This window comes from Papaver somniferum, chromosome 3 (genome assembly GCF_003573695.1).
Source record: "Papaver somniferum cultivar HN1 chromosome 3, ASM357369v1, whole genome shotgun sequence".
NCBI classification, from domain to species: Eukaryota; Viridiplantae; Streptophyta; class Magnoliopsida; order Ranunculales; family Papaveraceae; genus Papaver; species Papaver somniferum.
Window position 1 is genome coordinate 28,878,879 of NC_039360.1, and position 27,092 is coordinate 28,905,970.

At 37.2% G+C, this 27,092-nt stretch overlaps 2 protein-coding genes across 2 annotated transcripts; both read right to left on the reverse strand.

Annotated features, from left to right (window-relative positions):
* Positions 1–1,509: 1,509 nt before the first annotated feature.
* Positions 1,510–3,438, reverse strand: LOC113361074. The gene is made up of 4 exons (XM_026604446.1): positions 3,332–3,438; positions 3,152–3,237; positions 2,969–3,059; positions 1,510–1,858 (listed from the first exon to the last, which is right to left on the reverse strand). Exons 1-4 carry the CDS (start codon positions 3,382–3,384, stop codon positions 1,825–1,827), a joined length of 264 nt encoding a protein of 87 aa, XP_026460231.1. The 5' UTR covers positions 3,385–3,438; the 3' UTR covers positions 1,510–1,824.
* A 7,005-nt stretch (positions 3,439–10,443) lies between these two features.
* LOC113359215 (putative protein TPRXL) lies at positions 10,444–23,896 on the reverse strand. Its single transcript, XM_026602887.1, has 2 exons — positions 23,780–23,896; positions 10,444–10,902 (listed from the first exon to the last, which is right to left on the reverse strand). Exons 1-2 carry the CDS (start codon positions 23,894–23,896, stop codon positions 10,444–10,446), a joined length of 576 nt encoding a protein of 191 aa, XP_026458672.1.
* Positions 23,897–27,092: the final 3,196 nt, after the last annotated feature.

Consider the following 27,092-nt stretch of genomic DNA (forward strand, 5'->3'; position numbering starts at 1 on the left):
CAGTGATCCTAATAGCATTATAATATCCAACCTCAAAAATAATCAGATACACAACACGGTGCAAGGATGGGGTGGATGGTTTCAAGGCCATCTTATAATGGTGAAAGAAAGAGGAAATGTGTTACTGATGAAAATTACTGATGAATGACAAAACTGTGGAGGTCATAAGTTCTTTAATAGGGAGTGGTTAGCTGAATACAAAGAGATCAACTAAGAGACGCTTCAAGTCAAAACCCAAAAAACTCCTGTGGAAAACTGTGTGCTAACTTGAACGCCTAGGGGGTTCTTTGCAGATACCTACCACACTGTTCATCGGGGGAGAAAAAGATTGTTTGTGGTGCAAATCCATTTTCGCCCAAACAACTATACAGGGTACGGGTAGTTCTACAGGGTGTTCTCTCAGGTCCACACCACCAAAAACTATACCTGCAAGGCAGATGAAACCCTCTTTGACCTTGAACTACTTAGTGCATGGTATTTGTATGCTAACATTAATGAACGGCACCATATTGTGTACCAGTTTAGGAAGTGAATGATGTTTGTCGATCTCCTAACCAAACTGGTGTCTTATAGAGACACCACTTAAGTTGGATTACTAAGCCATTTACATGAAGCAATCAACCTATACACGATGACCTATGCGAGAAAGTTTCTTTCCCTGTGAGAAATCCAGAGTTCAAAAACACTAAAGACAAATAATGGAGATTTGGCCAACATAAGCCTTCACGAATAGGTACGAGATACAACCAATGGTTCTGATTTCTATAAAGCAAAATCAGCAGAAAATTGGCTGGAGTCACCAAATTCTTAATCTGGTACCCAAGTAAAGTATTTTTCATAAGGAAGCTGAACAAGGCAAGCTTCTATCCCAGGTCTACCCATCAGCCTATAATTACTGCTCTACCTACACTTCTAGTGACAAGCCTATAACTACTTCTCTACGAACACTTCTAGTAACAACAAATGACTTATCGGGTGCGAAAGGACAGAGTACCTGAGACTTCAGACAACCAACCGGATAAAGGAGCTAAGCCATACAAATTTCTACAGAAAGTAAATCAGCAGGGTACACAATAAACATTGACCATGGATACACTATTTACAGTTTTATACTTCACCATGGTATCTTAAAAAGTAACAGTAAACCATTACAGAAGTTTGTCAACTTTCTTATTCCAAAGAATAACCTGAACACTAGAAAAAGAAGTAATAATAATATTAAAAGGACTGAAACCTCCTTCTAAAGAATGGAAACTAGGAGATATTACTAAACAGAATTGTAGCGTATTGTGCTTGTGCATCAGTTTAGTTCTGTTTCCCGAGTAAAGCGATTTGCAAAGCGATTTGCATACAAAAGGTGTTTTGAACATAATTACATTAGGAAGATGTTTTACACAGCTAAGTATGATTGTTTCGTTGGTATAAAATAAAGATTACCATGCTGCAGAAAGCCCTAACACACAAGTAGCTAGATTATTTTCTCCAAAAAGTAAATCAGAATTCTGCTGGTTAAAGAGTTCAAAAATTCAAAATGAATACTATTTTTAGTTTTATACTTTACCATAGTATCCAAAATGTTAACAGCAAGCATTTATGACATTATAAATGTCTGTGCGATATTTTTTATTTCGGCAATAACCTGTATTTTCCACAAGAACCACAAAAGAGGAAACCAAGAAAGGAAGGAAGAGACAAATTAACTAACCCAAGCCGCAGCCAGAAAACGTTAGCTCGTTCTATATAAGCATTAGTTAGTCAAAGTTGAATAGCAATGGCAAACTGCAAAATGTTGTGTAAAACTTGGTTCTTCAGACAGCTCTTGGATTACGACTTGCTCTCAGAATCATACAGGTCAGATCTGTATCGTGTCGATCAAGGAAAAACATAACAAAGTGAAAGACATAAAATGAAAATAAACATTGCTTGAAGTTTGAGTGAAAATTCACACGAGAACGGTTAGTGTTTTTGATGTATCCACATTAACACATAAGTTCAGATCTTTCGATGGTGTCACAAAACTTCAGTTTCCAACTTAACATGCCAATACAACAAAGAAATAAGGACTTAATGTTTCAATCTCAGTTCATTGATCAACTCGACACTCTGGCTCACATTAAAAAGGGTATTTTAGCATTTCTCCCTATCTTAAAAGATTAAAATATTTTAGTTTATGATACAGATCAAATGCATATACAATCCAGTTGGGATTTTCAAGGGTAGAAAAAAATGACTAAAGAAATAAGGTTATCAGCATGTCAAGTGCCATAGTCAAAGAGTTCATCCAATTTCATCTAGTTGATTTCAAAAATCCAGTGAATCAAGGGAATTCACAACTTCCATGAGGGAGAAGGGAACCTTATAGTGTTTGAGTTCAACTTACAGGCATGTAATAATGGAGCATTCCCAGAAAAAGGCAATGTTTTAAAAAAATGTGTAAACTAACTGTTAAACCCCAATAGGGCAAAACCAAGGTGATGAAAGCAAGTCATTCAAAAAGAATGCGTAAGCTCCAGCCAAATTCATCCTATTAGAAGTATAAATTCAACCCTCTTTAGCTGAAACAAAATCTGAATTTGTGACAAACATTTTCACTGAAAGCCTCTCTCCATTTAGGACTAGCTCCACTATGCTACTCGTATATGAAGTAGAACCATGAGATTATATTTATAACACTCAAGGTAGTAAGATAACTTGTGTTCAATTCGTGCTCGTCAAAAAGCTAAGTCCAAAGAAGTACAATTCAAAAAACAATCCCCTAGACTGCAAATCTAAATTATCAGAACTCACATCAACCAATTTAAATTTGGTGTTTCTCTACTATACAGGACATGAATGCATTACGGTTTAATCATCCAAAACTATGGCCGTAACATTATAAGACACAAATTCAGTGGCATATTCAACGAACAAGAACAATGTGAACAAATAATAAAAAGGTAATATAGTACAAGTGAAGATAAAAGGATACACCAAGTAAGCCCCATGGGCGAAAGCTCCTGCTAATACTCCTGTGAACAATCGATCTCTTAAAACTGGATTTCTTCGAAACACGATTCGAACTGATAATCAAACAAACAAACAAAGGTTAATGGAATAATTAACAAAAACAATTAAGGAAGAAAAAGTGAAAAAAGAAAGAACGAGTTATTACTGAGAGGAAGAACAGGAGCATATATTAGAGGTATCAAGAACTTCACAGGGGATCCTTTTTTCTGTTGTCTCCTCACCAAAATCTCTCTGCAAATTCACAAAATAATCTAATTCAGAGATACAATTATTAAATTTAACACGGATATAATTAAGGATACTAATAAAAAATTTAGTAGCTTACTCATTGAAGGAATCAGACGCAGAAGAAGAAGAAGAAGAAGAAGACGAAGCCATTGTAAAACGCGAGGTTTTTTTTCTGCGGGATCTCAGAATTGGCTGCACGTTTGTTTCAAGGAGTTGAAAGGGATATTCTGGTCAATTCAAAGATTTAAGGTGGTTTAGTTTAAAGCCCACCGGCTAGGGTCTTGCTGGTTCATGGGTATTGACCAGGGGTGAACGGAAGGACGCGGATTAGGGGTCACCCGAGTTCAATTTGTCAAAGTTGTGGATTTGGAAAATCCAACCTTGTACGATCCAATCACTCGCGAATTTGACATTCGGGGATGAATGGATGATACCGTGCGGATGGGGATTAACCGCGGATTTAGTGTTTTAAAAAAGAAAAAGAAAAAAAAAGTAAAAGAAAATATATGTCTTCCGGATGACGAACCAATACTTGTGCTATTTTAGCCGTAGCAAAAACATGTGGCGTTTAAGTACATTGATTCTCCTAACACAATGCTACATGATCACATCGATTGCATCATCTGAATATATGTTCTTCAGTCTTTTCGACTTTGTTCAAAATATGTTCATCATTTTTGGTCGTTTCATCGATCTTCTCAAATGAGATGCCACGGATGCATTCATGAGTTCGTGATTGCTACAGTCATTATAACCCTTACTTTCAATTTGAGCTTTGCATCAAAAGATGTTGAAAATCCTGTAATTGTGGACCTTTTAAAAGAGCTAATTAGTAGCACATGTTCCTAAAAGTGAAAGGTCTAAGTTATTGATGAGAATAACTAGAGCCTGATGAGAAAAATAAAGTTAATTCTGATCTTTATTTTGGTCATATCAAACAAGCGATTGTATTTGCACAATCGGTTTAGCAAAGGAACTAAGGTGCTTAGTCGATTTTTGGTTTGCTAAACTATAGGGAAAATTGCTTCGGGCAATTGTTTCCTTCGTAACGTATCAAAACAAAATTACTTTGTAGTTTCGGTTTTGATCTTGGTTATCAAAAATGGTGTGTGGAACCCTCGTGCTTAACTCTTATAGGTTTTTGCAAGTCTCTTTGCAAGATTTGTAAGATCCTTTCGGTTTGTCCTTTATTTGCTCGTACCTTTGTCGTTTTGTGACAAAAAGGGAAAGAAATATATGGAGTAAATAAGTGATATTAATATTGATTTGGTATCACCAAGGAAAGGACAATGGTGCTTATTAAACGTTATATCCAACGAAAGAGTAAAGCATAGACTAAGGAGGAGTAACATATCATATGATGATGGAAATAACAAAGACGTGCAGATTGAAAATCTACCTATCTTACCTTTAGGGGGAGTATTAGCTTCGTTATTATAATGTCAACAACGATATTTAAAGGATTTAATGTATACAAGTTATGAATCAAGAGTATGTGTAATGACGAAAGTAAAAGAAAATATATATCTTCTGGATGACGAACCAGTACTTTTACTATTCTAGCAGTAGCAAAAACATGTGGCGTTTAATCACATTGATTCTCCTAACACAATGCTACATCATCACATCGATTGCATCATCTGAGTATAGGCTCTTCAGTCTTTTCGACTTTGTTCAAAATATGTTCATCATTTTTGGTCGTTTCATCGATCTTCTCGAATGAGATGCCCCGGCTGCATTCATGAGTACGTGATTGCTAGATTCCTTATAACCCTTATTTTCAATTTGATCTTTGCATCAAAATATGTTGAAAATCCTGTAATTATGGACCCTTACTTTCAACACACAAAACACTATTGTAGAGGACTTGAACGGACAAAATATTATTTATTCTGAAGTCAGGGGCCTAGTATAGTGACGACCATTTCCCTAGTTTTTTTTAACTATTTATTTATTTTTATGGAAGACGTAGCATGGTGACGACTCTTCGCCTACCTATTTTCTCCGACGGTTAGAAAAAGATATTGCATTTCTAGAAAAAAATTCCTTAAGCTTCATGAAAGTTTCGATTCATGAACCTTATGCTCCGAAATTCATTCATTTTCTTCTTATTAGTAGCTTTCTTGATCCTTATGTTGAAAAAATCATTTATTGCCTTTTGATTAATCGTTTTCTTGAACCTTATGCTGGAAATATCATTCATTGTCTTCAGATGATTGCTTTCTTGAACCTTCTGATGGGAAAATCATTCATTGTCTTTCATTAGTAACTTTCTTGAAAATTGTGCTGGGAAAATCATTAATTGTCTTCCGATTAGTTGCTCCATCATTTTTGAAATTTAATAACACATCCTCGTAATAAATTGTTTCTTCAAGTAGAGGACCCATCGTCTTGCCTTTATACGGTGAAAAAAACTCTTGAATCTCTCTTTCTTCTTATTATAGGTCTTTTACATCCATTCTGGTATTAACTGCAATGATTTATCTTCTATTAAATTCATTAATTTTGTCTTCTGTTTTGGCACATTCTTGCATTGTATCGACATTTTGGTCGTATCCATCTTCTTTCTCTGAGGCGCCGTTAAAGGTTGATCTTACTTGTTCTGATTGAAAAACTTTACTTCTTCAGTCAGTTCAGGTTTTTCTTTTTGGTGGTTACACAATTTCCATGGTTTTACAACATTCTCAAGCCATTTGTTTATCCCGAGTATATTGTTCTTCTAAACACTTTTCCCACATATAAAATCTTTTTGGTTTTTTTTTTTTTAATTTTTTGAAATATTTGGAAAACTGGAAATAAAAGAAGACTTATTTACAAATTCAGGTGATTTAAGACCCTTAATTGGTCGGACTAACTCAAACAAATGAGTTAGAGACTTAGCTGACTCAGCCTATATGGTGCTTACCACTTTTTCTTTGACTTTTTCTCTTACAGACTTCAACATGAGTGATGGTTGTGTAGGAGGCATAATTACAATTTCATTCCTGAGATGAGAGGTGGCTTGTAAATGGTTATGCTTCCTTTTGATTTGGAACTTCGTACCACCCTCAGTTGTAAAGGATTCAAATTCTTGCATCATAACCGGATAAGATCTTCTTTCCCTTATTTTACCTTCTGTCACCCACGATTCATATTCTTAGAATATTTACTATCTTTCACAATTTCTAAAATTGAAATAGGTCACACATATATATATACATATTTATATATATATATATATATTTTTAGTGTCTAAATATTATTAATCATCATCAACAGTAAGGAGTTTACAAGCATTGGATGGAAGCCTAGCAACAAGCTGGGCTCCAATACATTGAGAACCACACCTATCCTATGAAAAAGAAAATCTCCAATAGAAACGTTCTCATCATGACTAGCCATATAGTTTCGCAACCTTTTCAGGAACTCCTCAGTGCCACTCCCCAGTCCACCTAAAGTCGTGAAGGCAAAAACTCCAAACCCTAAATTCTGACTCGTACATTTCTCCAAATACTTGGCCCTCTTTTCCGCCACTGCATTGTCCATAGCCCGACCAAGAACAAAGTTACTCTCCCAATTTCCAGTGAAGGGGGAAACCACCATGACATACAAACACATATCGTAGCCGTTATCCCAACCATACACATCCGAAGGGCGTAGAGCTAACCCATCATCCGAAAGGAGTCCCAAATCCACCTCCTTTCTGGCTGGGACACTCGCTCGATAACAAATGTCCGCGAAGGTGTCACAGAGTAGGTCATGCATGTATTTGGTCTCAACCCCCTTCTTGCAGTGCAAAGCATGATCCCAAAGATATCCATCCCAAAACCACAAACATAACACAAGTCTCCATTCTCAAATAGGGGAATCCCGAGCTTATACTGCAGAACAACACGAAACTTCCTATCCCCAATTGACTGATTAAGACCGTCAATAGGAATTGCCAACAAGTAGTCTTGAGCATGGTTGAATATGTTACTATGCCAGAGAGCTGCATCACGCTTCGACATGTTGAACTGAATGGGCATGTTCTTCTTCACCGCATCAAAGTATTTGACTGCCAAAGAGCTCATAGAGTGGAGGAAATATCATCAATACGTAAAAAAGAATCGCCAATATCACATACATGTTTGAAACGTGTCAAAGCGTAATCAAAACTGGGGATTAGGCCCGACGCCCCAGAGTGCCTCAAGATGGTCCCCTACTGAGATATCGTCTGAAAACAAGAGGCTACATAACAATATTGCTTCGTTTCCTCCATAATATATACCCTCAAACCTAACATATTTGATAGGAAGCGTATCTAATCTCTGCTGCAGTAAACCAAAACCCGACCCATCTCATATAACCAAGTGCCTAAGAAACTGTCTAAGATGGTCATTAAAAACCACCTGCGCTTCATCCAAAAACTCAGGTTTAGTAGTACGCATGCCGAAATATAACCTAGACATCAGAACAATTCCTTAGCAAGAGCAACTCCCCTTGCGGGTCCTTCAACTTCTGCACAGCATCAAGGCAATAGTCTTCTGTACCCTATTGTAAACCATGTTTCTGCAAAACTGGGGATCCCGGCTAACTGGCCCACATAATAACTTAACACCATCAGGGGGATGATGTATGTCAGGTGGGAAAACACCATCATCTAACCCTCTAATATCAACCGAAGTCCAGAAGAGCTCCGACTTAGAGACATTGAGATGCAACCCCAAGTGAACACCTTCCTTCTGGATAATGTCCAAGGCCTTGGCTACCATCAAAGTATCTCCGACTATGATTCCATCATCTAAATACCAAGCCTGAATATCCAAGGTGCACCTCTCTGCGATCATATGTATGAAGAGGTGTAGAGTCAAAGAAAATAACATGGGACCTAGAGGATCCCCTGTTGAACTTCCTGAGTAGAATATAGAGTTTTATCCATATAATATATCCTAGAAGGAGACGCATAACAAAACTCCACCTACCTCGAGATCGAAGGACAATGTCGTCTAACCTCTCTAATCATAGCAGACCTGCTCACCAGGTTGAAGCCATTAGATAAGTCCACCAGAAGCATAGACATGGAAGTAGAGTCACCTTTGACTTCCAAGAGCCGGTTAACTGCATGAAGAATGGATTCACCACCACAGAGCACCCCCACACCAAACTGATAGTCACCAAGATAACTATCCATTTCTTTACCGACGTAAGAAACAACAACTTTAGAAACCAGAATTCTCCAAATAGTGCCCACGACAGTCGGACGGATGCTCCCACCAGGTTTAACAAGATGTGTGAGGGGTGCGGAAGCTATAAAATCACCCAATACTTGTGGACAACCCCCTGCGAGCCAGATGTCACAAGCTCCATAATGAAAGTAATGAGCTCGTCCGACACAGCCGCAGCGGCCCCTCCCAAAGCATCAATAAGGTGTTTGGCCAGAAGACCATCTCTTCCACACGAGGTCCCTCTAGGAAAACTTTTCAGCTTATCTAGGACCAAATATTTAGATGCGACGAAGGGCGCATGAGCAACTGGTGTAGAAGGTATCAAAGAGGGTGGCGTGTATGGATGCTTATCTTGCAACTCAAGCAAAGTGGCTTCGTTAGAAGGACTGTAGGGCTGCCAACGGGTACCCGATTACCCGGAACCGAACCGGACCCGGGTATGTCGGGTCCGGTTCCGGGTCCCAAAATTGGAACCGTTAGCAAAATTACTACCCGGCGGGTACCCGTCGGGTATCGGGTACCCGAATATTTATGTTTTACTTGTTAATTTTACATAAAATAGAAAGATTTCGTATAATTTTGTTCAAATTTTTTTCTTTTATCATTTATATTCTTATGTTTAATAACGGGCCCCTAGCTCAGCTGGTCATCCCCGTTCCCCAAAGTTTAATGCGCTCCAGGAGGTCACAGGTTCGAGTCCCCAATGGCGTAATATTGCAGGAATTAACATGGAAGGTAGTGTTAGTTTGCCCCCCTTGTGACACAATCTCAGCCCCCCTCCCGCCGTTTCGGCTCCCTTGGCTAGGTTACCCATGAGGTTCGCTGGTAGATTAGCACAACAACCTGTTCAATTAATGTAATAGTATGTCGTTGGAGCTTAGCTTGTTAGGCTTCCAAGTAGTTTCATGTAATAATATCCATCCAATAATATAATAAAATTTACATAGATATAATAATAATTTTATATGAAAAATTATTACATTCAAGTTAATATAGCAAATATAAAAGTAAATTATCAAAAAGTTTAGTTGATTTTTAAGGACCCGATAAATACCCGACGGATAATTAGTGTTTTTATCGGGTCCGATTCCGGGTCCATCAGTTTAGGAACCGGACCCGGAACCGATTAAAATTACCGGTTCCGGGTAACACACTACCCAGATCCGATGGGACCCGTTGGCACCCCTAAGAAGGAGCAACACCACTTGAGGTCAAAGTGCGAATCGCAGCCGTGTATAAACCATTACTCAATTTCCTACGGCATACCTGGAGATTAGCTTTTTCCCTGTCTTAACACGAGCTGCTTTGTTGTTGTCTTTATCCCTAAGCTTCTGTATAGCCTCATGTTCCTTCAATGCAGTGTGAACCAAGGATGCACATCCATCCGTTTCTGTCCATTGCTTCAAAGCCAGGAGGATCGCATCCACCTGCAGCCTTTTCCTAGTTCCTGAACGTTCTTCCTTGATGCATGTAGGTGTGTAACGCCGCAAGGTACATACAGGGAACATCAGGACCTTAATCCAGCAGGAGATGTCAGCGGGATTACGAGATACTCTCTGAATTTCTGCTGCAAAAGATCTAGCAAAACTGAGCCTGCATTTAGCAGGGATGCTACTGACAGTTGAGATTTTGCAACGCATGACCTTGTCAAGTAGCGCAAGATCAACATGAGGGAAAACAGACACATCAGAAGCTCCTACCAAGTCAGGATCACCATCACCATCAGAAAGAGCATGACTGGGGGCAAAAGGGCGTAGAGTACTATGAATCAAGAAGTCGTTAGTCCTCCCTCTCAGTGGGCATTGAGTTTCTTCACCCTCATGCAAGGCAGACTTCTTCTTCCATCCATGTATGTACATACAACGGTGGAAAAGCCACATCTGCATACCTTGCAGTGACCTCTCCCAAGCACGATATACAACATGGTCATTGTTGATCCCCTGTCTACACCTCTCTTTGGCCTCCACTGTGGGATAGTGCTTGTCTCTGAGATGTGTAAGAAGGTATCCCTTGATATATCCCTTCATCCCAAGCCATTTTTGCAGCCGTCTAGCCCAGCAAAGGGGCATTGATGAAATTCTGAGTCATCAACATTAGATGAAGACACAGACCGGGTGACAGAGGCAGTTGTGCTACAAGCAGAAGATTGAAATCCAGGAGAAGACGCTGATGAAGTTAAGCTTATACTGCACGCTGATGGGTTTGCAGAAGATTTAATCACAGGGACAGTAAGAGTAGGACTAGCTATGCTGATGGTATAGCTAGCCACAGTTGATGGAGTTGCGGTACTTGGGAATGGAGGAGATTTATGTGCGACCGAAGGAGTTGCAAATGATTGATTCCCATCAGTTGCAGGAAACCTAGACCTAGTAGAAGTAGGGGAGGTTCTAGCTACAGTTGAAGGAGGTGTAGAAGATTGAATTCCCGAAGCTGCAGAATCCCTATACCGAGTCCTGACCATCACAGGAAGAGCTGAGAAACTCTAAAAAGGAAACACAGTCAATGATGGTGGTAGGTGCATGGAAAATATGAGAAATAATCAGTGAAAAGAAGAGACAAATGGCAGATTAAAGAGGAACAGGGTGATCAATTGAAACCCAGATTCCCTCCCAAGCTTCCATTCTCCATGAAATCGCAGCTCCAGCTCTTTCCTTTTTTTTTTTTTTTTTTATCGCAGAATCAAAGAATAAAAGAATGATGATGATGGAGAAGAAAATAAGTGTGATGTTTCTGATATTTAAGATTCTAATTCTATTGATAGCAGTAGCCTTATTCTAAGTTACAACATATTATGCGAAATATTAAGCAGATCATCTGCGAAGGCACTAATTAATATGTTTCAAGTGTGTATGTAAACACTGGAATTTATTAATTGAGCACGACCAATATTTTATTCAATTACACTTTTCTCAAACCGAAAAACATCCACGACTACTTGTGAGCACAAAAAATACAAGGTGCGATCGAGATCAAACTTATTTCTTCTTGTCGGATAACTTCTTTAAGGATTGAAGAACAAAACTAAGTTAATTACCATGCGTAGTACTAGCTAGTAAGTATATGCTACAACCAATCAATTGGCTGATTTGTTTCTACAAACATAATTCACTTCACATATGTAACATCACCACTAGCGAAGAGACACCATGGATATAAGCAACAACAAGAAAAGTACATGAAGATGGTTTCTATATTGGCTACGAGCCGTGGTTTAGTTTCAGTTTTGACCCTGTTAAAAGGAACGCAAAGTGCTTTGTGTGTGGGAAATAAAAAGAATTCCTACTGATGGGGTTCCATGGACTGGGAAAATTTGTGAGGACTTGATTGTAGGCGGAAACAAATGGAGAACCGTCGAGGATCATGGCCTCATACTCCCAAATAATATCCGTAGTAAACCTGTTTACGTAAACGGTTCCATGTATTAGTTGAATGCATGTAACCCTATCAGGCTTGACCCCATGTGAAAAAGTGGGGATCTAACAACACCACCCAATATTTCACTTAGCAATCTGTATGGAAAAACTCGAATATAATTTTAAGAGAATCAACTAGACTCAATCAATCAAAAGTATATCAACAAGTTAGATTATCTCAATCTCTCAATTTGATCAATACTCAAGTAAATAGGAATATGCGAGTCGTTATCAAATACTAGAGAGATTAACTTGGATGGTACGAAAGACCAATATCCAAGTGTCAATCAATTTAAATCAACAACCAAAAGGTCGGATATTCTAATTGACTGATCTTCAACGGACAATCTGTATTATTTTAATTATAAAGATAACCAATATAATGCAGAAATAGAAATAACACAGACACCCGAATTTTGTTTACGAGGAAACCGCAAATGCAGAAAAACCCCGGGACCTAGTCCAGATTGAACACACAGTGTATTAAGCCGCTACAGACACTAGCCTACTCCAAGCTAACTTCGGACTGGACTGTAGTTGAACCCCAACCAATATCACACTGATCCAAGGTACAGTTGCGCACCCTAGGTCTCTGATCCCAGCAGGATACTACGCACTTGATTCCCTTAGATGATATCACCCACAACTAAGAGTTGCTTCAACCCAAAATCAAAGACTTTAATAAAAAAATCTGTATCACACAGAAAAGTCTATTGTAATAGATAAATTCGTCTCCCAAGAATATACCTATGAGTTTTGTTCCGTATTTTGATAAAATCAAGGTGAACAGGAACCAATCGATAACCCGCATTTATATTCCCAAAGAAAAGCCTAAAATTATCAATCACCTCACAAAAAACTTAATCGACTAGCAAAACAATTTATTACGGAATCACAAACGATGAGACGAAGATGTTTGTGATTACTTTTTATCTTTCCTATCGGAGATAGAAATCTCAAGCCAATTATTTAAATTGTACTCGTACGATAGAAACAGCAAGATCAGATCACACAACTACGATAAAGTAGCATCGGTTTGACTTCACAATCCCAATGAAGTCTTTAAGTCGTTAACCCGGTTTGAGAAAATAAAACCAGAGGTTAAAGGAGAAACGACTCTAGCTACAACTAGTATCACAGTAAGGTGTGAGGATTAGGTTTCCCAGTTGTCAGATTTCTCCCTAATATAGTCTTTCAAATCAGGGTTTGCAAACAACGTTAGCTTAGTAACAAAGTATTCAACATTCACCGTTAGATGAAAACCTGATTAGATTCAAGCTAATGTTTATCAACCGTTAGATCGAAAACATAGATTGTCATACACAAATGAAATGCACGTTTCTAGGCTCGTGTAACCGTACACAAATTGTACATTATTTGGTTTAAAATTAGTTAACCAAATGGTTAGCCATATGATCACTTTCATATCAACCATATTCTTCTTCACCATAACTAGTTTAAATGACTCAAATGAACTATTTAGAAAGTTGTTAAATTGCTTAGATCTTATGTAACTTCACAAGACACAATCGAAGCAAAAACGATTTGATTCACTCGAATCGGTTCATGAAATTTGTAGCCAAGGTTTGAAAAAGCATTCCTTAATCAATAAAGATGAGTTCAAGAACAATCGTTTTTAGACATAACCTACTTAAGTTCGCGGACTGGGTTCGCGAACTTAAGTTCCCGGATGGAGTTCTCAAACTCCAGCAGAAATTCTCGGGTTTGAGAACTTCGCCAGTTCGCGGACTGAGCTTGTTGAGTGAGTTTTCAAACTCCAGCAGATATTATCGAATGACAACTTCCGCCCGTTCGCGGACTGAGTTCGTAAACTGTGCAAACAATTCCGATTCTCTTGATCAACAAAGTTCGCAAACTTTGGTTCAAGGAATATGACTTATACATATATGTGTTTCCACAACAATACTTATATCCATTAATGGTTATATAATCTAAACTCTCATTTCAATCATTGAAACATTCTCAGAGGACGTTATATAATTGTTATTCACAAACCATTTTTCGTCAGAGCAATTCTCAAAGTGATTGAAACATATCATGACTTTCGTCACTAGGTAAAAATGAACTTGGTTAAAGCGAAATATTACCAATATATATTTAGAGAAATCAATAGGCGAGATAAACTCGGCTCGAAATATCAAATGTGTATAATCTTAGTCTATATAGTAAACGACTTTTGTCTCAAGATAGGAGATAGAGTAGATAGACTTTTGAGTGATAGATAAGTTCAAGTCTCCACATACCTTTTAGTTGATGAAGATCCATCGGTTCCTTGAGTAGTCCTTCGTCTTGTATGATAATTGTCATGGAGTTCTTGAGCTCAACTACACTTTCTATCATAGTCCGAGACCTTAGTTATAGTAGACTAGAAATCAAGACTTTATAGTTTTGATCACTAACATTGACAAACATGCTTGAGATAGCAACACATGCAAGTTCGACCAAACAATGCTCTAACAATCTCCCCCTTTGTCATTTTTAATGGAAAAACTATTAATACATATGGAATACAAAACAGATAAATACATTTTTGAAGCTCCTATTCCACATGCCTAATCTTCAACATTACTCGAAATCTTCGTCACTTCCAAGTACTCCAATTATCCCAAAGGTTGTAAGTTTAGCATCATCATTGTTGAAAATACGTAGCTATAACAATGAGAAAACAGAGTTCTCGATCATTGTTATACAGTGACATAATATCATTACACAATATCAAAGTTCACTTGTATCACAACCTTGACAACAATACTATGGTGTTTTGTATCACTCCCCCTTAGTCAATACTTCATCTCACATGGAAACCACTCCCCCTTACATAATGATCCGGAAACCATATGTATTTGTAGTGTGAACTACATATTAATTCTCCCCCTTTTTGTCAATAAAATTGGCAAAGTTACACTAACGGGATTCTAATGAAATTTTCAAAAGAGACTTTTCATGACCAAAAGAAAGCATATCAACTTGTTCTTTATATGAAATCATAAAGCCGAAGCTAAATGCATTCATCAAGGAGTTTAAAGATACAAGATAACCCCTATAATATTTCACAGACGCACTCCCCACAAAGATATGACAATTAAGCACAAATTCAAAAGAACTCTCCCACATATGATGTCATTCCCAAGAGAACAACAAGAGCGACCTTAATTTCAAAAGAAAAGAAGGATTTCTTTGGACATAACAATTCACATACGAATATGAATTTGAATCCAAAAATAATCAATTAAATTAACCACAAGAGAACTAATGATTAATTTAATCGTAATTTCTCAACATAAGTGAACTTATGGAGACTCAAAGATACTCAATTATATTAATCACAAGAGGACTCATAATCAATCTAATCGGAATACACAACCAAACTAATCACAAAAATTAATCAATTTAATTGTTATGATCAACATAATAGAATCTATGGAGCAATAACTAAGTTCATCATAAGAAATAATCAACTCAGTCAAAAGTGCTCAAACAGAAGAAAACTTACGGAGCCATAACTAAATAACCAAACAAGATGATTAATTTAGTTGGTTATGATCGACATAAAGTACCTTACGGAACAACAACAAAGCTAATCATATAAATAATCAGCTTGGTCGTTTAGTGCTCAACATAAGACACATTACAAAACCTCACAGTAATACATACAAAATATGGATCAGGGAAGATCAGTTATTGCGTAATACACAAGGATTCATTCTATTTTCCATCACTATTTGCATAACGACATATAATAGACATAATCCTTGAAAACAAAAGATTTTAACCTATCTTCCATCAATAATTGATATAATAGGCCTAAATTTAGTATTTTTCAAAATTCCATTCATTATTTTATCAATATATGCATATCGACATACGAAAGACTTTACTTTTGACAAAATATGGGACAATCATAGTTCACGGGAGTAAACACACATATCCCATAACAATATTGCAATATCTAAAACCATAAAGATTAATACTGCAAAAATCATCTTCCAAACAATTTTAGAATTTAAACCAATAAATCTAAAAACATGAAGATGAAAATGTTGGACATAGCTATGTCTTATTGCAATAATGGCTATTCCAAACTCTAGTTATTCTTCTAAACAAAACAAGAAATAAATTCACATTCGAAGATTTACTAGGCATCAAGAGAAACTCGTAATGCACATATAAGATGATTTGTTCTTATAGGGTAGAATCAACCTTTTTCGCCCGGATTTACACCAAGAATATCTACCAAAGGCGTATAAAAGGTTTTCTTAACAAAGAAGAACATACAAAGTCATTAACGACTATGCACCATAGTTCACAAAAAATGATTGTGAACATTCAAGAATCCCATAGCAATGCGTACTACAGACCATTCTTGAACTTCCTTCTTTGTGATTCACCAAAAAATTTTTTGTTAAGACTACTAATGGGATTAGAAGAGTAGTACTCAAAGAATCCAAGTGCCCAAGTCCAAGAGAATTGGAACAAGTGCGACGAAACAGGGCAGAACACTCAAAACAAGAGACGAAATAAATACAAATATTAACTCATACAAAATCAATAATTCTCATCTCCATTTTTAAGAGAATTCAAATAGGAAGAGAATGCAAAAAGAATGAGTTTATTCTGAGTTCGTACGAATAAGTTACGGTCAAAACAAGTCGACCGAATATCGACATCTACAGGCAAATATCATACGGGTTTGCAAACGAATTTTCAAGTCCGCGAACTTAAACCCCTGGATTTTGATTTTAAAAGATGATAAGCATACCAAGTATGTGTACCATGGAGTCCAAACATCCCGAACTACTATTTTCAAACCTAAACACTTAAGAACCTTAAACACGGATCAAGTTAGGTAGAAATGAACGATAAGCAAGGTACATACATCATTATAAGTACTCTAAGAAAAATAAAAAAACACAAGCCTTGCTCAAGTTTATAGACATACCTTTTTAGAAGAATCCAATCAAATTCTGCAGCCTTACCGAACATAATATGTGCGCCCCAATTCTCGTGCTTCCCTCACCGTATATATATCAGGGCATTCCTTGATGAATATGCACTTACAACACAATAAAGTTGCGTTGGGGTGAAAATGTCTTGCTCACCACAAGTGACTTTTGGATTATCATGAAAGAGATCGCTTTTAGAACCTTTCACATCCAATTCGATTTTTCCAAAAAACTTGTTAAGTTCCAACATCATGGATACTGCCTTCCCCATAGTCATGGAATTTTCTGGAAGATCATTCCTTTTCACACTTAAAGCATCCTTGGCTTTCTTTGGTACCCACTTCTGAGTACGTTTAGGAACAACCGAAACCTTCTTCCCATTAATCTCTTCAAGATTTCTCGGAAGAGAATTGGATTGACTATTCTTTTGCAAATTAGTCTTTCTCCAATTGGGAGCATCGGATCTTGTCTTAGTCTTTACGAAGTTATGCTTTTGATAACCATTACGATTGTAAAAAGGATACGTATGACGTTTATAGGAAAATCTAGATTTATCACAACACTGATTCCTTTGCCTAAAGGTTGGACAGTTATAACATGTAGCGTTCAGGGGATTAGTCTTAACATATGATCTTGGTTTCACAACTTCTTGTGATGCCCAAACAAGAACATCATGAAGTTTCTCATTCCTTATACGGAAACGACATCTCCTTTCCAGGTGACCTTTATTTCTGCAATAGTGGCAAACATAAGGAATGTTCTTACCTCGATCCGTGTGTGCAGACTTTGGAGGTTGATAAACTTTGATCCTCTGAACCTTAACTGTAGGTGAAGGTATTTCACTTTTGCGATCAGTGGAAACCTTATGTTCAGAAGAGTCACTAGCCTTGACAAATTTTACCTCTTTGCTAATACTTGGAGAATCTATTCCCTTATAGCCTAATCCTCGTGTATCACGATGATTTTTACTTGCTCCTAGCATAGTAGTTAATTTGCTTGAACTAGTATTGAACTTTTTCAAGTCATCTTCCAACATCTTGATTTTATCAAAAGCAGCAGCTAAATCAGCCTCAAGGCGTTTTTATCGAGTGAGATATGCTCTTTCTCTGTCGTCAAAACTTGTTTGCTGGGAGTTAATCCTTGCTTCAGATTTGGCAATTTTCTCTTCCAACAAAAAATACTTTTGAGAGAGATTATCACATTCAAGTGACTTTATACGCAGGTTTTCCTCAGAATCCTTGAGGATCGATTCGTTAGAACGATTTGAAACATAAACACCCGCGTAACATCTTCTCAATTTATTGTTTTCACGACAGAGGGGAGTCAGAAGAGGAGTGACATGAGAAGTTGTCATCTTCTTATTTTCTAACGAATTCAAAACCTTCACATACTCAGAGACTTCCTCATCAACATCTCTATCAATATCTGAATCACCTTCATCAGAAATTTCATCCAACTGTTCTTCTAGGCGTGTTTCCCAGACTTTAACAGGTTTTATATTAAGAGAATGTTTAAATACTGAACTAGATATGACAGTTCTCTCTGGTGAACCCAAGCTTTAAAAATCATCTGGTGATTTATGAACAAGTATGTTATTAGAGATAGACTTGTCCATAATCAGATCGCTACAAACACAGACTTATGAGGTCTTAAATGTGTTTGCCTGCTCTGATACCAATTAAAAAAGCGGGGGTCTAACAACACCACCCAATATTTCGCTTAACAATTTGTATGGACAAACTCGAATATACTTTTAAGAGAATTAACAAGACTCAATCAATCAAAAGTATATCAACGAGTTATATTATCCAAATCTCTCAATTTGATCAATACTCAAGCAAATAAGAATCTGCGAGTCGTTATCAAATACTAGAGAGATTAACTTGGATGGTACCAAAAACCGATATCCAAGTGTCAATCAATTTAAATCAACAACCAAAAGGTCGGATATTATAATTGGTTGATCTTCAACGCACAACCTGTATTATTTCAATTATAAAGATAAACAATATAATGCGGAAATAGAAATAACACAGACACAAGAATTTTGTTAACAAGGAGACCGCAAATGCAGAAAAATCCCGGGACCTAGTCCATATTGAACACACATTGTATTAAGCCGCTACAGACACTATCCTACTCTAAGATAACTTCGGACTGGACTGTAGTTGAACCCCAACCAATCTCACACTGATTCAAGGTACAATTGCGATCCATACGTCTCTGATCCCAGCAGGATACTACGTACTTGATTCCCTTAGCTGATCTCACCCACAACTAAGAGTTGCTTCAAGCCAAAATCGAAGACTTTAATAAAAAAATCTGTATTACACAGAAAAGTCTATTGTAATAGATAAATTCGTCTCCCATGAATATACCTATGAGTGTTGTTCAGTCTTTTGATAAAATCAAGGTGAACAGGAACCAATCGATAACCGGGACTTATATTCCCGAAAAACAGCCTAGAATTGTCAATCACCTCACAATAAACTTAATCGACTAGCGAAACAAGTTATTGCGGAATCACAAACGATGAGACGATGATGTTTGTGATTACTTTTTATCTTTCCTATCGGAGATAGAAATCACAAGCAAATTATTTAAATTGTACTCGTACGATAGAAACAGCAAGAACAGATCACACAACTAAGATAAAGTAGTATCGGTCTGGCTTCATAATCCCAATGAAGTCTTTAAGTCTTTAACCCGATTTGAGAAAAGAAAACTAGAGGTTAAAGGAGAATCGACTCTAGCTACAACTAGTATCACACGTAATGTGTGGGGATTAGGTTTTCCAGTTGTCAGAGTTCTCCCTCATATAGTCTTTCAAATCTGGGTTTGCAATTAATGTTAGCTTAGTAACAAAGCATTCAATATTCACCGTCATATGAAAACCTGATTTTCAAGCTAATATTTATCAACCATTAGATTGAAAACATAGCTTGTCATACACAAATGAAATGCACGTTTCTAGGATTGTGTAACCGTACCCAAACTTGTACATTAGTCGGTTCAACAATAATTAACCAAATGGTTAGTCATATGATCACTTTCATATCAACCATATTCTTCTTCACCATAACTAGTTCAAATGACTCAAATGAACTAGTTAGAGAGTTGTTCAATTTCTTAGATCTTACGTAAATTCACAAGACATAATCGAAGCAAAAACGATCTGATTCACTCGAATCGGTTCATGAACTTTACAGACACGGTTTTCAAAAGCATTCCTTAATCAATAAAGATGAGTTCAAGAACAATCATTTTTAGACATAACCTACTTAAGTTCGCGGATGGAGTTCACAAAATCCAGCATAAATTCTCGGGTTTGAGAACTTCGCAAGTTCGCGGACTGAGCGAGTGAGTTTCCAAATCCAGCAGATATTCTCGAATGAGAACTTCCGCTAGTTCGCGGACTGAGTTTGCAAACTATGCAAACAATTCCGGTTCTCTTGATCAACAAGGTTCACAAACTTTGGTTCAAGGAATATGACTTATACATATATGTGTTTCCACAACAATGTTTATATCCATCAATGGTTATATAATTTAAACTCTCATTTCAATCATTGAAACATTCCCAGAGGACGTTATATAGTTGTTATTCACAAACCATTTTTCGTCAGAGCAATTCTCAAAGTGATTGAAACATATCATGACTTTCGTCACTACGTAAAGATGAACTTGGTTAAAGCGAAAGCTTACTAACATATATTTCGAGAAATAGATAGGCGAGATAAACTCGGCTCAAAATATCAAATGTGTATAATCTTAGTCTATATAGTAAACGAATTTTGTCTCAAGATAGGAGATAGAGTAGATAGACTTTTGAGTGATAGATAAATTCAAGTCTCCACATACCTTTTAGTTGATGAAGATCCACCGATTCCTTGAGTAGTCCTTCGTCTTTTATGATGATTTCCATGGAGTTCTTGAGCTTAACTACACTTTCTATCCTAGTCCGAGACCTTAGCTATAGTAGTATATAAATCAAGACTTTATAGTTTTCATCACTAACATTGACAAACATTCTTGAGATAGCAACGCATGCGAGTTCGACCGAGCAATGCTCTAACACCATGGATGAGGTTATATTGGTATTTGATGTTGACAGTGAAAAGTTTAACATGATTAAGATCCTTAATTTCATCATCGATGAGTTTCTGAGGGAATTGTTTCCAGGTAATTTTCTTATTAAGTTTTTGGAAGTTAATGGGCGTATGGATGTATCAAGTACATGCACGTATGAGATAAAACAAACCACCGTCTGTTATAATATAATCCTAACACATATTGTTTATAATTATTTGAATTAAATTAGGTAGATATTTTGATTAAGTCTTTTGAAACGTGTTAATATCCTCATTGGTTGGAGGTGTAGTTAATGTGAGAGATTAATTAGTAAATCTCAATGTGTTAGTCATTGAATATGAGTTAATGTAGGAATAATGGCTACATTTATGAATTAAATGTTAGTGGTTTAATCTTGTGTAAATCCTATTTAAGGTTGTTTTTGTTAATAAAGAGATGCAGAAGAAAGTTTTAACAATGTAGTTCTAGTTTCTATTTTGTGTTCAATCTCACTCTCAATCATCTCTGTACTATTGTGGAATTCTCACATGGTATCAGAGTTGGGGAAGAGAGGTAATTTGAGAGAAAGTTACTAAGAAAAAAAGCTTTAAATTTATTTTTTTGATTTATTTGATGTTTGTTTGGTTTATGAGTGAAGAAGAAAAACTATTATGATAAAGAAAAAAAATGAATTTGATGATGGCAAATGGTTACGAAGAAAAGATTTTGTGTCCAAAATAAGTAGACATGTTCTAAAGTTTTGTTCAAAAAAGTAGTTTGATTTTTCTGTCATGAAGGTGTTTGATATTCTGCTTAGAAAAGAAAAAAAGTATATGAATGTGCAAATACTTAATTTGCATAATATGTTAGGTATGTTGAAATGATGTTGGATGCTGATCTTCTAATAATGATGATGATAATCGTGACGACGATGATGATGATGATTATGATGATGCTAATGGCGGAAACCAAATCCAAGATGTTGCTGATTGATCGATGTCGTATGCGTCAAAGATAAATTACTTTCTCACTACTCAAAATATAAAATATAGCAAGAGTAAGAAAGGATCGTTCCCACAGAGAGGTCTTAGGTTGTCAAGATGTTTAGGTTTCCTATAAAAAACAATGGGGGAATTTTTATGTAAAATAAGTTATACTAAAAACAAATAAAGCAAAGCAAACACGCAAATCAAGGGTGTGAAAATATTAGGTAAAGGTTTCATCTTCAATTGTAAACAAGTTTTTGAACGTATGAATAGAATTCGTATTTAATCTCGCTATCATCAAAAGCCTTAGAATACCTTATTGCAAGAATACTCCGTAAATTTTCCTAAGTCATCAACACACACATTAGAGTTGCGTATGTGAATTCTACCTAAAGAATAACCTAACGCCTTTCGCTAATTAAATTCAATTCCTAGGAGCATTAAGTTTCAGAAATAGGCTAATCAATACAATCGTCACACATTGCGCATGACAATTCGGACAAAGGTCAATTTCTACATATGACTACAAGAGTGTATCACTACAAACCGTAATCATATCATACTACTTATTCAAGGTTATCGCTCGATGATGAACCCTAAAATAGCAATAGATATGGACGTATGTTCAATAAATTCTGGACTCAACCAAACAAACATTCAATCATATTGCAATACATCAATCATGCAATTATTATAAATCGTAGAAAGTGATCGATAATACGGAGAGAAAACTAATTCATAAATCAAGTAACATGCTTGCAAAATCCGACTACATCCTTAACCAATAATAAAGGTTTAGCTACTCATGGATTTCTTAAAACCCATGAAAGATAATAAGAAGAAAAAAAAAGCAAACCCTAGGCTCAATCGTGATGATCGAACACCAAAATCGCCAAACCCTAGCTCCCTTCTTCTCTTCCCTTCAGTATGACAAAAAGATCCTCCCTCAAAGATGAATAGAGTTTCTCTGTTATAGTCGCGTGAAAATCAGCTCCTCTCAGCCTATGGGCTGCGTCAAGTGTGCCAAAAGCCCAGCTCCAAAATCATAATTAGCTTGTCAGTTTGCCAGAACTGACAAACATATATCTTTTCTTCCAATTCCCACGGACAGACATCCTTTTGTGAAATATAAAAGTTACGGGAGTGTAATCTTTTCTCCGCCAGAATCACGGACAGATAACTCCCCGTGAGTTTTAAATTCCCCTGGATTTTCATTCTTCCCTTCGTCGTTTCACGGTAACTCTCGCCTCCGAGAGAAATAAATCTCCCTGGATTCTCATCCACATCAAATATCATCCGCGACTACCAGGCTCTCCGTGATAATTATAATCTTCTGAATCCAAAACTCCATCGATAGCAAACCACACCAGCTCAACTCCATTGTCACTGCGAACTTGGTTTTGCTGATACTGATCTCCACTTCAGTAACCCCTGGCAGTAACAAACTTTTCCTTATCCTCCGTAATCACTTGCTCGACATTAATCTCCTCAGTCCGTATGCATTCCTCCTCTGGTAATGGCAGCAGCCATATTCCACTGTCAAGCTCTGTCCGTCTCGAGCTCTTCCTTCTTCAATGCATCTCAACTGATTTCATCTCAAACACCAACATCGAGTGTTTCTCTGTCCATCTACCAGCCGAGTTTATTATCACTTTACTGAACTTCTCTCAAAACTCGAGCAGCATTTTTTCCTCATCTCCAATGGCCATCGATGACAGCAACGCTCTCAACTGGCCATATCGAGTTCTTCCCAGTTCGTAACCCATATTCATCTCTCAGCATTGGCAGCAATTCGACTCAGTTTCCAGCTCCAAACTTCCCTTCAATAACAGCAACCATACCTCCTCCATTCCTCTATAGCCATGAAAACTAAAGCTCCCTGTTTTTATAACTCCGAGAAGGTATCACATACCACTGTTACGTACAGCCGACTCAGCTCTATTCTCATCCACAGCTCCAAGACTCCATCGCTGCCTGAAACCCAAATGCTCAACTCCGTAACTGCCAAGTCCTGCAGCATAACCAAACTCGAGCTTCTTCATTCTCTTCTCGAACTCTCAACTGTGAAACCCATGCAGCAGCTTCACGCTTTCAACTGTCAGTCTTGAAAAACTGACAGTGCAATTCATACGATTTCACAGCCACACAAGTCATCAGCTGCAATCAATTCCAGTTTCTCAATCTTTCTTATTCACCTGCAACTGCAGCTGCTTCTCGTCTCCACTACCAGCACCACCATGTACTTCTCCTCTATCCCATCAACACAACAGATACCTCCTTCTCAATTACAGCCGCAGCTCACCACTCCTGCCTTGCCTAACACAATCAATGGCACCAACAACGAATTCAGCTCCACCAAAACCAAGACAAAATTGCCTTTTCATGTCTACTTTCTCCACTATTTCTTCAATCTGAAACTAACTGCAACTCCCCTGAAATCCTTGTATCTTCATCTCTTCCATCCATGAATCAAATACCGGCAGCAACTCAATTCCAGTCCCTTGCTTCCCATGACTTCATGCCACCTGTTTCTTGTCCTTGTCATAACTTTTCAGCCCCATTTCATGGCAGCAACAGCATCTTTGAGTGGAAACTCAACTAGCAACGGATGAGCTTGAAGAATAATCATTCAGGCAATTACTCGAGCTTGTAGTGTGCATAACCTGGTGATGTTGTTATTAGTGAAGGAAGCATCTTCAACACTCTCCATATCCCTGCAAAACCATCAATCTCATAAAATCACTTCAAACCCATGTAATCTTCTTTGTTGCAGCTTCAATCCCTGTCTTAATCTCCTCCATTAACATCATATCAATGACACAGACCCATACTTCCACCACCAGTTCAAGCCATCTCTCCTTGTGTTTGTTGCAATCGAAGTGCACTTGAAAACCCACACAACAATTACAAAATCAGGCCAGCAGCACTTGTTTCTCTTCTTCTTCCCCAGCATCCCAAATCTGTTCAACACACCACCAAATTCTCTCCATTCTTCGTTCTTCCTCTCGGATTCAACTAGGGTTCTTGACCCATGGTGAACAACCATCAAATTCATAGCTAGGTTGACGGCAGACATGGCTGAGTGTTGTCGGAGGGAGAAAGGGAATCTGTTGTGAACTGAAAGGGGGAAATGAGCTTCACCTGCTTGTAAAGATTGGTTTCTAATGAAACCTAAAATCATTTCTTTACAGCACACATGTGCAGTACCTAGCTGGTGAAATCCACTAACTGTTCGAGGCCATTTCTTTTGAACGATTTTTTGGGCACTACTCAAAAATGGAGGAGGACTACTGTTCATTTTTTGGGTGGATATTTGAAGTAATTTTGAGTCATCCCTCATCTAATATTTTTTTAATATCAAACATGTCTTTGATAATAAAATTAGTTAGTGTATTGATTAGTGAGTTAATTAATGATTAGTGAGATTAAATTAATAATTTGATTTTTTCAAAAGAAGAATTATTGAGAGGGAGAAGAAGAAGATGAAGATGATAATGAAGGTGATGATTTTGGAAGAAAAAAAGTTAGATCTTTTTCTTTAAGAGCCACAACAAGAGTATGGTGTTATGGGTACTCACGGATACCTCAAATTTAGTTAATGGTGCTTGAATTGGCCAAAACATTCCTGAAAATGAATAATTTACAAATTGATTTCGGTTTGGTTAACAAAGTTCGACTACGACATTTGAAGAACAGGTAGCCGAACTCATCTGCAAGTGTAGTTCGGCTAATATTTCTAAAAACACAGGTAGCCGAACTCAGCTTTAATGGAGTTTTTTCTTTCAGAGAAAAGTTCAGTTAGGAGAAAAACATTACGACGTAACCGAACTCAATATATAGGTTTTCATAGAAAAGTTCGGTTAGGAGAAAAAAATTGCGACGTAACCGAACTAAAAGTTCGGCTAGGAAAAAAAATGCGACGTAACCGAACTTTTCTCTGAAAGAAAAACCTCCATTAAAGTTGAGTTCGGCTAGTTCGACAAAGTTTTTCAGATAATTTCTAGCCGAACTTTTCTCCGCGACTTCCATTTTCAACTCATTTTGATGATTATTTCTCATTTTTTCAACCAAAAACGAATGACAAATAATGGGTTTGTTATAATTTTGATTTTGTTTTGTTAATGATTTAAATTAAGTTATATATAGAGGTGGTTGTGGTGGTGTTTCGAGGTGGTCGGTGGTGGTGGTGGTGAGCGGCGGTGGTGATGGGAGGAGGTGGTTATATATATATATAGGTGGTGGTGATGGGAGGAGGTGGTTAAATATATATATATTAAGGGTAGGTTAGTCATTTCCACACTTTATGACACCCCTTATAATTATAGGATAGATATTTTATCACTTAGTAGTCCCCCACCATTTTTGAGTAGTGCCCAAAAAATCATTCTTTCTTTTCTTGCCATGTTAAGCCCATAGTATAACCTTCAGACCCATAAACTCACACAGACCACCCCTATATTGACCTGATGTTGGCATTCGGCAGCACCTCCTGGTTCTCTGAAAGATTCATTTTGGTTATAGTAGCACCACCAATATCCTGTGGTCTTTATGGTGACATATGAGCTTTAAGCGCCTGCACAGATGCAATCAACTTTGGCGCTTTTCCATTGAATTCTTCCACCAACAACATCCTTCTCTTATTTCTCAGATTCACTTCTTCTCTTCAATGTCTTTTCATTACTAAAGCCGTCATGCTTTTCAGACAGAGATGAAGAAATAAAAGCAAATAATGAGAAATAGTTCGCGTCCAATAGCATTTGCACATGAGATGAGACTTTTCCGCTGTTTCTTCTTCTTTTGTTCCGAATGACTCCAAAGTACTTAAACACTCGAAATAAAACATAAGATACATAATTTACAAGAAAACTAGTAAAGAAAGCATAAAAAATAGATAAACATAAAGGTGTTTTAGACACCTAACAAATTCCTCCACACTTAGACTTTGCTAGTCCTCGAGCAAATCAAACAAAATAGTTATAAAACATACATACAACTCCATCTCGTCGAGGCTACGGTCAGTTTTAGCATAAATAACAAGCCTTTAAACCCCTAGGTGTCCCTAGTGGACGAGTTATAGTCTCGTGAAGGTTTACAAGAGGTCGGCCTACAAAACCTATATTTTCAACTCCATCTACCTGTGGAAAATCTATGAACGAATCCAAAGTGGCTATTGGAGGAGGTACCCTGATGCGAATCCAAGTTAATATATATGTAAATTATGCCCTACTCAGAAAGTTG

Excerpts from the sequence above, each read along its gene's own strand:
- LOC113361074 (XM_026604446.1), bottom strand. The coding sequence starts at position 3,384 with ATGGCTTCGTCTTCTTCTTCTTCTTCTTCTTCTGCGTCTGATTCCTTC. Across the intron at positions 3,060-3,151 it reads TGCTCCTGTTCTTCCTCTCA|TTCGAATCGTGTTTCGAAGA; the intron begins GTAATAACTCGT and ends TTTGATTATCAG. Across the intron at positions 1,859-2,968 it reads GCCCATGGGGCTTACTTGGT|ATCTGACCTGTATGATTCTG; the intron begins GTATCCTTTTAT and ends GACACGATACAG.
- LOC113359215 (XM_026602887.1), bottom strand. The coding sequence starts at position 23,896 with ATGAAGAAGCTCGAGTTTGGTTATGCTGCAGGACTTGGCAGTTACGGA. Across the intron at positions 10,903-23,779 it reads AGAATAGAGCTGAGTCGGCT|AGTTTCTCAGCTCTTCCTGT; the intron begins GTACGTAACAGT and ends TTTCCTTTTTAG.